The following is a 17,295-nucleotide window of genomic DNA, read 5'->3' on the forward strand; positions in this document are numbered from 1 at the left end:
TGACTCTAAAAACAGTCTCCCTGAATAACACAAATATGCGTCCATGTGAAATATTTATCAGACAAACAAGGGCCCAGAGTTTACCAGCTCAATATTTTATTCAAATTGCAACACAAAGATCATACAAATAAATAAATCCTGCATGAATTTATTCCTATTGATACAAAATGAAAAGCTATTCCCAGGATCATTATGTACATATTACAGGGATAGGTAACTGTGCACAGAAATTCTCCAAACTGTGAGGGAGGATAAGGGAATACACTGTCCCCTCCCCTACATTTGAGTTACACATGGCCATTTACCATTTAACAAACAATCCAGGAACAGCCATGAGACATAGATGTTCCATAAAAACTAACAGAGCTAATTAAGAAGAAAACACACTGAATTAAAGGAACTACAGACACACCAAAAAACAATGATGAGAAGGGGTCCTCTTTATGTGGAACTAACTGAGATCATAATTATAAAGCGGAATCTAGGGCATTTTGAGGCCAGAAATGACTCTAAAAAATGAAATACAAATATATGTACCTTTATTTATTTCTTATTTTTCACTTCAAAAGGCCCTTCTCTCAAAAAAAAATTATTTGACAGAAGTAACTCACTAAGGAAGATTGACGATGACTTGAACTCGCCAGTATAGGACTAGAAAATAGAAAAAAACACTGAAGTATGCTTTTTGTAGGAGAGCTCTATTTGTGGAACAGAAGACAAAGAACTTTTCAAAGCCAGATTTAGAGATTTCTTCTAGAAAACACACTGGCTAAACCTACATCTGGCATTAGAAGAAAGTGAGAGAAGCTTAGTTATGGGCTATAACAAAAACATTAGGGGCTTTTCCTGAGTTCATACTTAGCTTTACCTGTGGGAGGCTCTTAAAGAAGATGGTCAAGCTTATCCCTTAGGAATAAGAACCATCTTGTCTCTACTTCACTGGTCCTGCATTTAAAGACATCTTTCACATCCAACTTTGTCTAAGATTTTTAGATATATTATTTTTCTAGTATAAAATGTATCTGCCAATTTATACAGAATAAATTATAGAGTATAAATCTTTATAGTATAAATGTGGTTCAAAGATATTTTCCATTGGAAGATTTCTTTCTCCTCAAGCCCTGATGAGCAGAAACATAACTGCTGAGCCTAAAACTCTAATAGCCAATGGCTATAATTTAAGGGAAAACATGTCTCAGCCTCTGCAAAGGATAATTCTCCCCTAGTGACAATACCAGAAATCAGAATAGCAAAAATTGAAAGCCAATATTAATGAAAGACCCACACAGTCCACAACGTAAGTTAATTCCACAGCATATAATAAATGTATAACTACAGTTAAACATTAAAGCTGATTTACACCTAATGTCAGAAACAGCCAACCACTGCAGTGTACTTTCTTCCGGACCCACTAAACATTCTGAACCACTCTCCTGGTTCCTTTCAATGATAAAACATCAAATTTGCATTAAACAGTTGATGACAAAACAAAGGGACCCACCTCACTCTGCATCTTCTGAGCCTCCTTCGAAGCTTGATATGATGGTGTCTCAACAAATTCAAGCATCGATTTCCCCTTATTTTTCTCATACTCTTCTTTGTACTTAACCTTCATTGAAAAACAATATAAAAGGCACATAAAGCTCACAAGCCCTTACACAAGTAAAGTCAAATAAATATATGTGCAAAACCAATCACCCTATCTTCTAAAATCACACTCTTCTGGCCACTTAGGTTGATGACTGGGTTCTCTGTGGTTAATGATATACAATGAAAGTAAACAGGTAATATATTAAAAACCTTAAGGGGTAAAAATGATTCAGAACTAAACAACGTAGTTCTAGGACTTGTATAAGTATTTAGACAGCTGGGATATATAGATATGTATCATATACGTGGGGTTACATATGTATACACACATGTTATACACACAGGTATAGGTACATATATAGAGAGAAAGACAAAGAGATAGAGAGGCTGAGACAGAGAAAAAAGGAGAGAGAAAAGAGAGAGAGAGAGAGAGAGAGAGAGAGATCCCCGTGATAACTTTGAATGCCTAGCAGTAAATCATGAACAAGAAGAAAAACATAGCTGTGATTCTCTCTTTCTGACAAAGGAAAGACAGTGTCCTTTGGGACTGTTGAATTTTTCCGTAGACACTGAGTGAAACACACACACAGAGCTTTTATGTGACTTCTTTCAGTTTCACTAAGCATTATTTAATAATATAATAACATGAATTATTTATTTCAGTTACAACCAATTTCAGTTACAAACCAATAAATTTCGGTTTATAAAACGATCGATATTTTCTATCTCCTGAAAACAAAAACTAGAATTATATTCTGTAAGCTGTCAGAATGGCCGGCTTTTTTAGCAATATACCTTTTTAAATTAAATTCACAGAAAAGTTTTGATCATGATTCATTTCATTCAGAAATGTATTTTCATTAAAATCCTTAGGTATAATAATTACTTATGAAATTGGTTCTTAAGTTGTATTATAATAATAATTTTAATGGTAATTAAATCCAAAAGAACCTTTTCAAAACTTAGAACTTTGTGGTGGCAGGAAATATAACAAATTTTTAAATTCCTATTTTTAGGAATACTTTTGTTTTAGAGAAGTATAATAGAATGATGGATGAGAGTGTGTGAAGTACAATAACACATTATGTTAGGATAAAATTTTGTGGGGAAAACTAAATAAAAGTAAGAACACAAGAGAAAAACACATACATTTCCAAACCTTAAAGGAGAGCTGGTTTGTATATTTTTTAAATAAATGAAGGTGGATATCACCTCATTATGGAATTTATGTTCCATGGGATACATTTAAAAGCGTGATGTAAAATTTTATCTTAATAGATGCTGGAAATAACATCTTTTGCAACCATTGAAATTCAGAACCAAAGAAAAGTTATCAACTTTAAAGTGTTCAAGAAAAAAGATATTTTTAAAGATTTCTTTCAGAGAGTACATAGAATTTCATAGTCGAAAGAAACATTAATGTAGAATACACTGGTAAGATAGTTTTTCCTTTTTAATACACTTATAATTGAACTGAGAAATTATAATGAACTTTGTGCCTGGAAAATTACTTCTGCAGCTCCAAATGACAAACCAGTACACTATAAAATTGAAATTATGAGATATGATCATCATTTAATTAATTAACTCATATATTATAAGTTTTAACTTGTGTATAGTAACTATAATATTATGAAATGCCTGCATATGAAACATGGTTCAAGCTTCCCCAGCCCAATAAATATAGTGTTTGAGATTTTTTTCACAACGCACATTTCTTCCAGCAGCTGCACATTCTTGATCCAGTGCCCGTCAGTGACTGTTACAGGGTCTGGGTTGGGGAGGTCTCATACCTGACTCTGGAGCATGGCATTGCCTTTATGGTGCAGGTGTTCCACAGCGTCCGTGTCAAAATGATACATGCCTTTGTTTTCCTCAAAAAGCTTTCTATACTCTCGCTAAAATAGAGAACATGAAAATAAAGTCAGAATAAAAGAGGCTGGTGAGAGCAACTAATACTTAGGAATGCAAACTGAAAAATGCAAGCCAACAAGAACTGCAAAGCTACCACCAGGCTCCCATGGCTGGTTGTACAGATTTCTGACCCTGCGCTAAACCGACAACACAAGATAGACCAGCTCTAGGTGGTCAATGTGAACAGCATCTAAAACACTGAAGAGAAGCAGAGGACAACTGGCTGTAAACACAATATAAAAGAGATTTGCGACACTGAGGAGTGACAACAGAAAACCCGTGACTTGTGTGAACAGGCAAAGTGGGCAAAATAAAGGCAACTTGTCCTGCCCTTATTCTAGAACAGAAATGTATTTAATTTCATCTACAAGAAGAGAAGGAAAGAAAAGAAGAAAGAACATAGGAACGGAAAGCTGGAGTCAGGAAAGAAAAATAAGTTGTATGCAACGGTTCAGCCCTGAGAAAGATTGGGGTTCATAAGGAAAATTAGAGGGTGAGAAATAATTCAACTAATTTTCCTAAAAGGAGAGGGTAGGAAGTGCCTGGAAGAGAAACTGAGGAATCTGGGTATGGTTGGTTGCATTTTTAAGGTGAAGAAACTGGATTAAGACATTATTTAGACATACAGACAAAAAGGTAAATTTGGGGCTTCCCTGGTGGCGCAGTGGTTAAGAATCTGCCTGCCAATGCAGGGAACACGGGTTCGAGCCCTGGTCTGGGAAGATCCCACATGTGGCGAAGCAACTAAGCCCATGCACCACAACTACTGAGCCTGCACTCTAGAGCCCATGAGCCACGACTACCGAAACCGGCGCACCTAGAGCCCGTGCTCTGCAACGGGAGAAGCCACCGCAATGAGAAGCCTGCGCATCGCAGTGAAGAGTGACCCTCGCTCGCCGCAACTAGAGAAAGCCTGTGCACAACAACGAAGACCCAACGCAGCCAAAAATAAATAAATAAAATAAATATATTTATTTTTTTAAAAAAAGGTGAATTTGGAAGAGACCAGAATGGATAAGGATGCCACATTTGGCAAGTGTAGGACTCTAAATACAACAGGCAGCAATAAGACAAAAATTGCTTCCTGATTTTTATCACTGGAGATTGGACACTTAGTTATTTTGCCTATTTGGAAGAGACTTTTAGAGGTAAATAGTAACTCTCAAAGACTTTTAGAGGTAAATGGCAACTCTCAAAGACTCACGTCTACAGAGACTTCAGCTAAAGTTTGTTGCTCCTAAGACAATGAAGATTTCGGTGAAAGTGGCAGAGTGAGGGCGAGGTAAGCAGCATCTGAAAGGGAGCAGGAAAGAGCTAGGACATTTGGGTCTTAGGAGATGCTCCGTGATCTGAGAGTGAAGCAGGAAGAAGGCCCAGTGCCAGGGATGGGAAGGATGGAAGGTCCAAGTGGCCTACACATGAAAACTGCTTTCCCTGGGGACGCAGCAATGGTCCCCAGAGGCATTTTCAGCCAATTAGGGAACTAAGACATGTGTCTCCCCAAACTCTAACCAGAATACATTAGGGAGGATAGCACCCCCAGGAAGCTCATGAAAATGTTCACATAGTACATCTTGACGCAAGAGAACAATCTCTAAATAAATTTTGGCTTCTCTACTAATTTTTTTAAAAAAAGATAATTTCAAAGAATAACAGTATACTTAGAGATGTTATAATTTGATTACAAGTTATCTTATAATATATATTTATAAAATAGTTATGAACTGAATGTAACAAGCTAGGATACATTCCATTACTAAGTTAAAATCCAGAACTAATAAAGTCTGGGATAACGGGTATATACTGAGAAAAGGTCGAAAACTACTGTCCCTAACTCAATGATCTATTGTAGTTACAGAGAATTTCAGAAACTCCTATTTTAAAACCAAAACAAAACCACCCTATTTGAACTAAGATCTGTAAAAGGTTACCAATACTTGTTTTTTCTTATATAATAGTCTCTGTTGCCTCCTAGTGGGAATTATACAGAGTAACACAATATATATTTTTTTAATTTATGCAGTTATAAAAGAAACTGAAAGCTAATAGAGCTCTATTTTCCAAAGGAAAATGTTCTCTCAAAAATTTAATCAGTATGGCTGTAAAAACTCATAAGGCACTAATTTTACTCTACACACTACAATTTTTAAAATTATGATTTATATCAAAGACATTCAGAGGTCTTTTAAAAAACAGCCATTTATAACAAACTGACAACTAATTCTGGCAGAATGTCTGTTTAAGCATTCCCTTACTCAATCTTTTATTAAAATTAAGTTGCCTTTATAAATCAACAAAATCCCAATTCTCTTTACATTAAAATTTAAAAGAAGGCAATTCTGATGTACAATAAATTCGAGCCAGTGTAACATCGTGCAACTTTAATAAGTAGAAACTTCAGAGTAACACCTTTTTTGGCTCAAACTTTCTCTTCCATGAAGTAACTGTTCAGTCACAATTCTATGACTGAACAGGAAAAAAAATCTATAATCCAGGCAAAAGCAACCTGAATGAAGGTTTAAACTTTATAAGTGGTATATAAAACAAGTGGAATATACAAATTTGGTGGGTTTTCTCTGTTGAAGAGAAAATAGAAACAATTACTATTATTGCTTTTCACCACTATTATAAAATAAAGGTCAATTTTTTTTTTTTTTTGCAGTACACGGGCCTCTCACTGCTGTGGCCTCTCCCGTTGTGGAGCACAGGCTCTGGACGCACAGGCTCAGCGGCCATGGCTCACGGGCCCAGCCGCTCCGTGGCATGTGGGATCTTCCCGGACTGGGGCACGAACCCGTGTCCCCTGCATCGGCAGGCGGACTCTCAACCACTGCACCACCATGGAAGCCCGAGGTCAATATTTTTAAAAAGAAATATTGCCTATGAGTGGCATGCCTTTTTTCTAGCTACCAAATTTTTGAATTACCACCATGATATTTTTGTTGGCTTATTTACACATGAAACCTTGTGTCCTAAGGAAAGTTAACCGAAATAGGGATGAGAAAGAGTCCCAGGTCAAATGCTACTGCAATGATCAAACTGGATGAGCAAAGACTAAACATAAAGAAAGCAGAGGCTCAGAGCACAGAAACATATTGATTTTTAGAAGCATACCTATGAGTCGTGGCAGAAAATGTATAACTGAAACAGAGCCACTCAAGGAACAGAGGCATGTGTGCAGAGGAGCAGGGGATAAGCATGGCAGGACAGCATGAATTAAGCATCCAGGGACTGAGTCTAATTCTGTGCCTGACAGTCTCCCAACCTTCATCCCTGCTCAACAGACAGGAAAGAATAATGGACTGCTTTTCCTCCAGAGACCAGTGATAATTAATTAATTAATTAATCTCCGTGAATACAAATTATTTACACGCAGATTACATTTCAAGAAGAAAAGAGGATTACAAAGTAATGAACAGAAGTTTCAATATATCAAAGCCAAGTGTAGACATTTTTAACCTGAACTGAAGCTGTTATCTCATTATTTAATGGTTTGGGAACCAGGTTTTGACTACAGATTTTTCTCATGCATGACCATGGGTACATCTCTTGAAGATGACTGTTTTCGCTTTTTCACATTCTTTGCCAACATATCAATACTTTTCCATCAAATCTGTGCCTGATCCAAAGCAGATATATGATAAATTTGGATAATTTTTGAGTAATTATTAAAATAGGCATAGAAATAACTTGAGGTCAAATTAGAGTTCATCATCACCGTGGGCCATTCTGAGATGTAGGAAATACAGGCACAGGTGAGCCAGGGTCATCAGGAATGAGAGCCAGTGAAGTCAGGGTTCAGACGCACTGCGTGCTGGAAACAGCATGTAGGAGCTGAGCTCTGAAGGAATGGACCACTTGGCAGTGGACACAGATATTTTCATCAGGACATGAGGAAATCACCCTCTCCTCCTAGTTGTGCTGAAGAAAACATCGAAACCTTCATACGAGTAAAAGTATAGCATCAACACAAACACCCTTGATATTTATTTTTAGAGAAGATATAATTTAGACTAAGATAACTTTTACGCTACTTACTGAATACCAGACACTCTGCTCTGGCCTGTACAAAATAAAAGATCCCTGACTTCCAAGTGGCTTCAATCTACTACAGAGAAAGAAAGGGGAAGGAGAAAGACAGAAAGGACGCTCGTACAAACACTTGGAAGGGTAGCTGTTCAACAAGAAAGTTTGTATTCAAGAGATATTAAAGAGCTAGCTTTGTAAAGCGACAGCCTGGGTGGGAATTTAAGCAAGACACTACTTTTCATTAAGTGAGTTACTGAGGGAGGAGTGAAGGCCGGGTCGCCTAAGGAAGCAGGTGCGCTCATGAGCACTGCAGACACATCGGCTCCAGAGACACACACCTACAGTTGTCAACAAACGACCACTTACTCCGCTGAGCATTTTGCTGGTTTTCAAAGCGTGGTTTAAAAACAAGTTTGGGAGATCTGAAACTGGATCATGCATATTTTGAATGTCTTTCTTGTACTTCACCTATGAAAATAACATGGAACAAAATACCATCTAGGAGAAGAAAATATTACGCTTTTGCATTATGGCCATTATTATTTTAAACACAACAAAGTATTATTTAACGGGAAATTGACAAATGAATTTACAAGGAGCCACTAGATGGTGCTCATTTACTACGGAATGGATAAAAGAAAACTACAGGGACTTGAAAATATTTTGGTAACTCCTTTTGTTTACTTGGTCAGAAAGGGTGATGTTAACAGAATCAAGTAACTTTAACAGAAATTCTGCTTGCAGAAAATGAAGAAAATAGAAACTTTACTCTTTAGAAATTACCACCATCTTTCTATTATATTTTGTGTCTATCTTAGAACTTCTGGTGGTTTTCATCCTATTACTATATAGAATGTTTCTTTTCTCTTTAATCAGTTGCTTTGGAAACATAATAATATTAGTAATAATAATAATAAAATGTTAATAATAGAAAACATCAAGCACTTACTGTGTAAGTAAACAAGTAAAAACTTTTCTGTTTAAACACTTTATATGTATTAAGTAATCTCCACAATCCTAGTAGGTAAATACTTTAAATATCCCCATTTTACAGATGAGGAAACTGAGGCACCAAGATGAAAGCATAATATTAAGTGGTGGAGCAAGATTCAAATCCAGGCAATTGATTCTAAACCTTGAGCTTTCAGTACTGTGCTCTAGGTTCCTTTAAGTATATCCCAACTCTATTTGCTTTACATTTGTATACACACAAAAATAATCAAATAAGAAAAATAAATCATTATGATATTCCCAAAGGTCCTAAAAGACAGAAACACCTAATTCAATTGCTGGTAACAAAAGCTGGGTAATGAACACAAATTACAATACCTTCTAAACATTAATGAAAATAAAATATACCAAGTCCCAAGGATACGACAGGAGTTGAAAGGTTTAAATGCTCTAACAAAGCAACAGTTCAACAATAGTCAAACTTAACATTTAAAAAGGTACTCTATACATCATTTAATTATAGCAAAGTAATTGATTTCTTTCCATGTTTCTTTTTTCATATTCTTCCTAATTCTCATAAAAAATTAAGACATCTTTTCTTATAAATTGAAACTTTATTTTTAAAGACATGAAATGAAAACAAAACTTACGAAGAGGTATTTCACAGAATTTACATAAGGGATAAGAAAGAAATTGTAAGCCATCTCAAGTACAATTTCTGGAAATTTCCTTATGATAAACTACTATGCACCAGGTATACTTTACAATATGCACAATTTCATGCATAATTACATGAGTGAACTATTGTCATAATCACTAATTTATGATACGACACACTACTTTTCTGAAAAACTATATAATCTATTTCTATTCTTGATCGGCTATACTAGTTTTATTAGCAATATTGTTCCTACTTATTAATTAGTTAGTAATCAGTAACCATTAATAGTAAATTACCATATGAAATTTTTCTCAGAAAATCTTCAGGAAAATATGCTTCAGCTTTTTCTAAAATTATTTGGAAATGACATGATCTTGATTAAGTATCACAAGTACCACACAGCCAAGTCCGACAAAACAAGAATCAAAATATACTGAAAATAATCTTCTGTGAATTACAAGTCAGGAGGCAGAAAGTAACTTACATTACTCGCCAGGGCAGTGGCCAGCTGACTTTGCCTAAAAGAAGCACTTTCAAGAGGATTGTAATGATGTTTCTTATCCTTCATTTCATTATCAAATTTTTCTTTGTATTTAACCTTCCATAAAAGAAACAAAAAGGATAAATTAAATAGCACATTTACCTTTAAGCTTTCAAAGTAACATGTTTGATTTTTAATTAGATCAGATAAAAGCTACCTTAAAAATGTATGATAGCAAAAGTTTAAATTCCTGGTATTTCCTCCCACAATCCCCCACCCCCGTATAAAGCTTAATTAGGCATAAAGGGTTTTTTTAAATTAAAAAACACCTCTACTTGAACATGGATCATAAATGCAATTAGGCATGAACTCAAATCCTATTAACAAGAATTATATACTAAAATCTGGGGATTTTTAAATGTCAGTTTCCACTTCTGCATTCCTAACATTTATGATCAGTTAGAAATCAAGACCACAAATGTCTTAACATCTACCACATTTAGAAAATGGGTCCTAAATCTCAGAATTTGAATATTAATTTTCCTAAGAGAATTATTCCAAATGCAGGACATAGCTCATACCATGGCTTTTCTCATCATTTCCCATTTGTTCAAAACCTCATTGTTAGGGATTACATTTTCTGAAACATCCTGGGTCTATTTAATGTCATTTTTCATTTCTCTGCTTTAACTCCACAATTGTATTCAGTGGCAGAACCATCTCCAATCTTCACTGTGGATTTTTTTTTTTTAAGTAGTCTTAAGGCAACCAAAAGAAGGATTATCAACTTACCGTGTAGAACTATATTTTTCTCCATGAATAGAGAAATATGTGAATGTATGTTATGATAATTAATTAGAATATATATACAAATTCTTTACAAAAATAAAACAAAAATAGCTAGTCTCATTTCACATCCGCTTTTATTCCTGTAGGCAGGAAAGGATGCACAAATCTTAAAAGCAAAAGTAAGCTCTTTTGTCTTCTTGTAATATTCTTTATTATGTAATGATTCTTACACTATTTTGTTTTCTTACAACATTCAGAATGCACCTGTATTCTACATCCTAAGCTCTGCCTTGCAGAAACCTTTACAAAAAAGCAGTTTGGGAATGGCTCATGTTACCTCTTTTAATCTAGTGTGTATTGGGGGATGGTCTCCCTCAGGGACACATGCCGCGTACCTACGAGTGGGAGCTTGTGAAAACCCTGGTGGGAACACATTTGGAAAATATGTCAAGATGGTTCACAGGGAACATCTTCTGTTGCAGTTCCATTTGCTAATAATAACTTCTGATACTCAGTTTACCTTATAAATCCAAGCAAAATGTCATTCATTCTAATTAACAGGCAAGGTCTCCCTAAAACAAGAAAAACTTTGATATTTGAAAATTATTTTATCTTGAAATCAGGGCCAACATCACCAATGGAATAAATTTAGACCTCCTTTACTACTTTCCACAGTAGCTGGCACCAAAGCCAAGAGTCTCCCTACCTGGTCCTCCCCTAAACACACAATGCCACTCCTCAGCACTCCTCTGCTGTGGCATTTTCCACAGTATTCTTAGCTGTGTTTTTGTCTCTTCTAGGTTTTAGTGCCTGAAAGGTATTCACTTAATGATGATAGTAGATTCTCTGAACTGACTTTCCCTAGAATGGCACTCCTGATTCAGCCAGATTCACCAACACTTTCCACCTACTGAGGAAAACATGCTGCCTGATGCCACAGGGCCGTGAACACTCTCAGCCCGTAGCTGTTTCCATCTAATCAACTGATTCTGCTATGTAACACGGGCTTGCATCATTTCCTGTCAGTTATTCACAGTTCCCAACCTCAGGCACCATGAGTATCTTAGTTATGTATTAGCTAAAAGGCAAAACTTGAGCACAGAAAGCCCACCATACTGTCTTTTTACCCACCCCTGGGGTTCCCAGCACAATTACGCTAAGCCCAGAGGCAACATGGAAGGAAGTGTTACTTGGAAATTCACCTGACACATTCTCATCTGTTAGATAACCTGGCAGCATTTACTCTTTCCAAGTAAATGCATAATTTCTGAAAAACAATAATCAATCTACACTGTAATGATTCCTTCCTTCCTCTATTCATTAAACGTTGAGCCTGCACTGGGTTCCTACTATGAGTTAGGATGAGTTCCTACCTGAGGTTGGGAATGCTGATATGACCCTGACACACTCCATCAGGCTTGGAGTCAGTAATGTCTTCCAAAAGCAAACCTGATCAAGTCACATACATGCTTAAACTCACTTCTTATTGGGCTTAGCATGAAGACCAGGATCCCAGACATGGCTACAAGGTTCAGTGGGACCTGGCATTCCCAGCTCTCCAATCTCCCCTTTAATTTCTGTCCTCTGGCCATCCTCGTGTTCTGAAGTTCCTTGAACATGCAGCACGTGCCCCTCTCTGGCCTTCCGTATGCTGTCCCCTCTGCGTCAGATTAATTTCCAAGTAACACCCCCCTCCGTGTTGTGTCTGCTCCTAGTGTAACTGTGCTGAGAACTACAGGGGGTACAAAGGCAGTCTGATGGGCTCTCCGTGCTCAAGGATGATATGACCTATTTTTGCCATTTAGCTAATACATAACTAAGACACTCACGATGTCCGAGGTTGAAGAATATGAATAATTGAAAGAAAACTTGATGGAAGCCAGCACTGCTCAGCTGGATTAATTGACTAGATTTAAATACTTCAATACAAACAGAACCCTGCATTTTTTCACCTGACGTTTTACAAGACACACTTTTAGTAATACTAACCTATTATTAAAGGTGAGTTTTCCCTGGAAATATAAGGTTAGACTATTTTCTAAGTTTTGGACATATTTGAATTATCTGTGTATGTCTGCTCTCCCATTAGACAGTGAGCAAGAAGTAGATTTTTATTCATTTTTGTATCCCTAGTGCCTGACACACTAGTGCTTTGAATGGATTTGGCACTTAATATATGTTTATTAAAGAAACATATAAATTAAAGGGAAAATGATAAGCAATCAACTCTCTATTAGGACTCAGAATGAGTCATACCCTGAGGGAGGTGTTGGAACTATATATAATACTTCTCTAATTTCCCAAGTCTGTTCCCCCAACACACACCCTCCACAGTCATTGATAAATTGGTTTGAACAACATCCTATTAGGAAGAAAAAAATGCAAAAGGAAATGAAAAACAATAGATATAAAAATAACATATTACATCTGTATCATACTTTATAGTTCCTGCCAGACTTTTACTCATTCATTCAAGAATTATTTATCTAACGCATACTCTACATCACTTATTATGCTGAAGAGTTCTATACTGAAGAGATTTGGGAATCAGGCGGTAACTGTCTTCAAACATTTGCAAAAACAGAAAAATAGCATTTGTTCTAGTACAAAAGGTAAAGCTCGTATTGATGGGTAGGAGTTGTAGCCAACGAGATTTCTGCTGGTTATAAGGAAAATGTTCTATCAGCTGAGCCGCCCACCAGTGGGACAGCTTTCCAGTTCTGTTTTCCCCTTCTGCTTTCCTGCTTCAAATCACTGCTTCCTACCTCCTCCCAATGTTCACCTGAGAAATTTCTACACATCTTGCATCTGCCCAAATGTAACTTCTTTCTGAAAGCCCTCTCTGACCCTCTAAACTATAATATTTACTGCTGATATATTTTTGAAGCACCCCAAATCTACCTGGTCACTCATCACACATTGCTGCAATTACCTGCAAAACTGTCTCTGGTGTTGGTCTTCCCCATTAGACCCTGAGCTTGGTGAAGGCATGGGCTATATCTGTTCTGTTCACCCTTGAAAATCTAACCCCCAAGCATAGTGTCTGGCATGTAATATCTGGTTCAGTAACTGTTTTGTTTGAATGAATAAGTGGATGGATTACACTGAGAAGGGATTGTTTCATTGAAAAGCAGGACCAGGTAACTTTCATGGTGTCTCCAAATTTTGCAATAGCCGTGTAATAGATCTTTATGAGAACTTTATTCTTAAAGATTTCTACCACCATTATGCATTGGGCTACACACCCTAAAATTTGAATTTTAAAATGCTGTCTAACCTTTCCAGGTTATTTCTGTAGCATGAGATTAATTATTTAAAGTATATCTGTCATTCATGTACTTCTAATGAGTTTAATAATAAGCGAAGTGTTGTGAAATTTATCTTATTTTAACCTTCAGAACTCCGTGTGATCTGATTTAAAAGATACCTAAAGAACAAAAATGCAAGAATTTCCCTCATTAATTAACCAGAAAGTAAAATAACTGAATTACATAAAAAGTATATTTACCAGACACTGATACCAACTGTTTCTTATCTTGCTGTAAGGTTTGCACATAAATGAACTAAGAAAATAGCCAAGTAGTTTGGTTCACTCACTGGTTCACTCACTAACTTCACATACACACCGAACATTCTATCCTACTTTTAACCCACAGTTCACACATCTGAGTGTCCACCTGCTCACGCACACTCGCTTCTGCTAAGGGATCAGGGTAATGCTTTCCTTTCATTATAATGGGTGACTCAAGCATGGAACAAAGTATCTTCCTTCCAGTTTTAAGACCATTTGAGACAAGAGGAAATAGGTGTTGGGTGACTTTGCTATGGTTTTAAGGCACAGTGTTACCCCTTACACCTAAATCAATCACTGGAAACAAATGAAAAGTTATACCTGTGACTGATTTTACTCACATTATGAATATCATATCTAAAAGTTAATGACTACCAACTTTTTAAAAAATATAGGTTAGGTATATGGGCTGAAACTCCTAAAAGCTTTATAAAGAATTTTAACAGACTTAGCAGAACTTTCAGAGGTACACACTACAGAAAAACACTAGAACTGTTCAACCGCAATGACAGAACTTAAGCTAGTTCCTCATAACCGCATCTGAACAGGGCTGTGTTTCAACAGTCAAAGCCTGGCTTCCGATCTCCGTAGTTCAAGCTTTCAGCACGAGGAGTGCTGGGCTTGGTGACATCACCTGTGGCTCGGTTTCACAAAGTGCCAGAAAAGCAGGCAAAAAGCAGACCCTGAACGAAAGCCTTTCATCATAGTCATAGAAACACATGCCAGGAAAGAAGTGGAAAACTGGATAAGTGCACTTGATTATCAGGGAAAGTGAAAAGTAAACAACAACACAATGCCACACATCCATGGGCATCAATGCCCTCCAATTTTGGATGAAACTGAACTAAAAGCTGTTGAGGAAGAGAGTAAGAGCGGATTTTTATGTAGAATTCATCATAAAATCCATGTGTTTAAGTCTGAATTTTACCCAAAATATACTCTGCCCTCATTTTCATAATAAAATAATACCTTACTGACTTTGAACCAAATGTGAATGATCTAGAGAAATTTGTTTAATCAGTCTCTGTGTAATGCTTGAAAGCCTAATCTGTGCCATGAACGCCATTAAACCCTGTCCCCACAGAGCCTGCTGAGTGGTAGAGAACAGGTGTTTAAAACACACACATATACATTTATATGACTAATATACATTGTGTTAAGAACTATAAAGAAAAACAGAATAAAGGGGAACAGAGCAATATAATTTAAATCAGCAAGTCAAAGACGTGACATTTAAGCCAGAAGTGGGGTGGAAGGAGGTTGGAAGGGAGAGTGCTTGCCCAGAAGGGAGAACGGGAGATTCTCCAAACCAGTTAATACCCCTTTACAAGTTAAGGACAATACTTACTATTAAATTTTAACATCAATCGGATTAGTAATTTTAGGTTTAAAACCCTCTCTTACCAATACATCAAATGCAATTTTAGAAGAAACACTAATTACTATAAATACAAAATTTTCTTTGATATTATAAAGCTAAAGGAATTCCATTCATCACATAGACAAATTCGAATTCATAAATTAAGATGACCTGTGAATATGAAAACAAAATAACCAACTCTTAGAAGAACTTTTTTAAGATGATGACTTCAATAATTACTGCCCTGATATCTGAGATACTTATAAATACACCCATCTCTTTATCTTAGCACATGAGATTTCACTTTCACTTTTCACTGATTTTCTTTTAATTACTTGACCATAATTTTATGTGCCTCCTAGACTTTACAACTATGGGAGCAAAGCTATTGTACAAGTCAACGTAGGAAGAGTTTTGTTTCCATTACTTTTTCCGGGTTCAATCCCACAGAGCTCAATTTCCAGGTAAAATGGGAGAATTGTGCCCTCTCGCTTTCTCTTTCTGTCTATTCATCTGGGGTGTCTTATCTCTCCACACCATGGGCACTGCCCCGTCATCGCCTTCCCTCTCACAATCCGGGTGCTCTCTTACTCTTTCTGTTCTGCATCTTGCATCCTGCCCCTAGCTTCCCAGCTTACTGCATTCCTAAATTATTTCCCTTCTACGTATCTACTTGCCTTCGTGGGCTCCTATATTCACAATCTCATTAGCTTAGGAGCAAGAGAATACATGATCTCCAAAGTTGTCAATAAAAATAAGAAACTACACTTTCTGCCTTTATTTCTAATCAATGCACCTGAAAATACAAATGAACATACCCAGTTCATTCCAGAAGTCCTATATATTCATCTGCCCAGTTTTTCCCTTTTCTAATGGGTTTGTACACTGTGAGATCAGCAAAAATGTCATAAAAAAACAAAGATGACAGATATAATGTAACTTGCAAATTACAATCTGCTTAGGCATCTGATAATTCAGTTATTAAATGATTTGAGATTTTTTTTTTTTTTTAAGTCTGCCTAAGAACCCAGGTAGGATCAAATGGTAGGATTTTTGGTGACTGCATTTGAAATGTGAAAATAAAAACTCAAATACTAAAATTTTCTTCTAAGGACTCTCAAATAAGATTGTAAAGGAATGAATTTAAGACCAGAATCTAAGGACCAGTTAACTATTTCTGCTTCATTTTGTGCATGAATTCATGTAAAAAATGCAGAGTAGAAAACTATTCTGAATAGCTACAGTAAAATTATTCCTGGGAAACGATGCAGTGTTTCTATGGGCCAGGCAGTGTTTTAAGCTGCTCCCAGTAATTCATTTAATCCTCACAACAACCCTAAGAAGCAGTATTGCTGCCATGCCATTTTACGGGCCAGGAAACTGCAGATGGAGAAATTAAGCCATCTGTCCAAAGTCACTCAGTGAGCCGGCGGCAGGACCAGGAACTCAGGGTCCAGGTCCACAGCCCATTTTCTTAATTACTCAGCCAAATTGTACTGCTTTTATAGAACCTGCCGCTTCTCCTACACAACAGATAGGAACTCTTTGCCCCCAGAAAAGGCTGAAATTGTAAGAAGTCAGAAAATCTAAAGCGATACCGCAAGAGTTGCCAGGTCTGTGCCAATATTCCCTGCTCTTCAATTGAGTGTTATTTGGGCTGAGAAGAGCTTGGAGTCACGGCCCTTCTCAGGCCCTCCAAAGCTAAGAACATAGTAGGTCTTCTCATTTTTTCAGATAGTATTTTATGATCTTCAGTTAGATTTTACAGCTTTCCTCTTTTACATCTCTCCATTTTGAAGTATAATCGAATTAAGACTTTTGCAAGTTGAGCAATGGACATTTTCAAAGTTGAAAACACTACACATGCATAAAAATTACTGTTTGTTATCATTGACTTTGCAAATGTTACCTTTTTCCATTACAAGAGTTGTTAATTTTTATATAGTCAA

At 36.5% G+C, this 17,295-nt stretch overlaps 1 protein-coding gene across 6 annotated transcripts in view; it reads right to left on the reverse strand.

Annotated features, from left to right (window-relative positions):
* NEBL (nebulette) overlaps window positions 1–17,295 on the reverse strand; it is a 339,555-nt gene that overhangs the window by 57,839 nt on the left and 264,421 nt on the right. For 4 of the 6 annotated variants that reach the window (XM_067702916.1, XM_067702904.1, XM_067702901.1 and 1 more), the window contains 4 exons: window positions 9,630–9,743; window positions 7,900–8,001; window positions 3,384–3,488; window positions 1,502–1,609 (listed from right to left, as the gene is read on the reverse strand). The exons of the other annotated variants lie outside the window; for them this stretch is intronic. In XM_067702916.1, coding sequence (XP_067559017.1) covers window positions 1,502–1,609; window positions 3,384–3,488; window positions 7,900–8,001; window positions 9,630–9,743 — 429 coding nt within the window. The remainder of the gene's footprint in view (window positions 1–1,501; window positions 1,610–3,383; window positions 3,489–7,899; window positions 8,002–9,629; window positions 9,744–17,295) is intronic. 6 annotated transcript variants of the gene reach the window in all.

The sequence above is a fragment of the Pseudorca crassidens genome, chromosome 1 (assembly GCF_039906515.1).
Source record: "Pseudorca crassidens isolate mPseCra1 chromosome 1, mPseCra1.hap1, whole genome shotgun sequence".
Classification (NCBI taxonomy): domain Eukaryota; kingdom Metazoa; phylum Chordata; class Mammalia; order Artiodactyla; family Delphinidae; genus Pseudorca; species Pseudorca crassidens.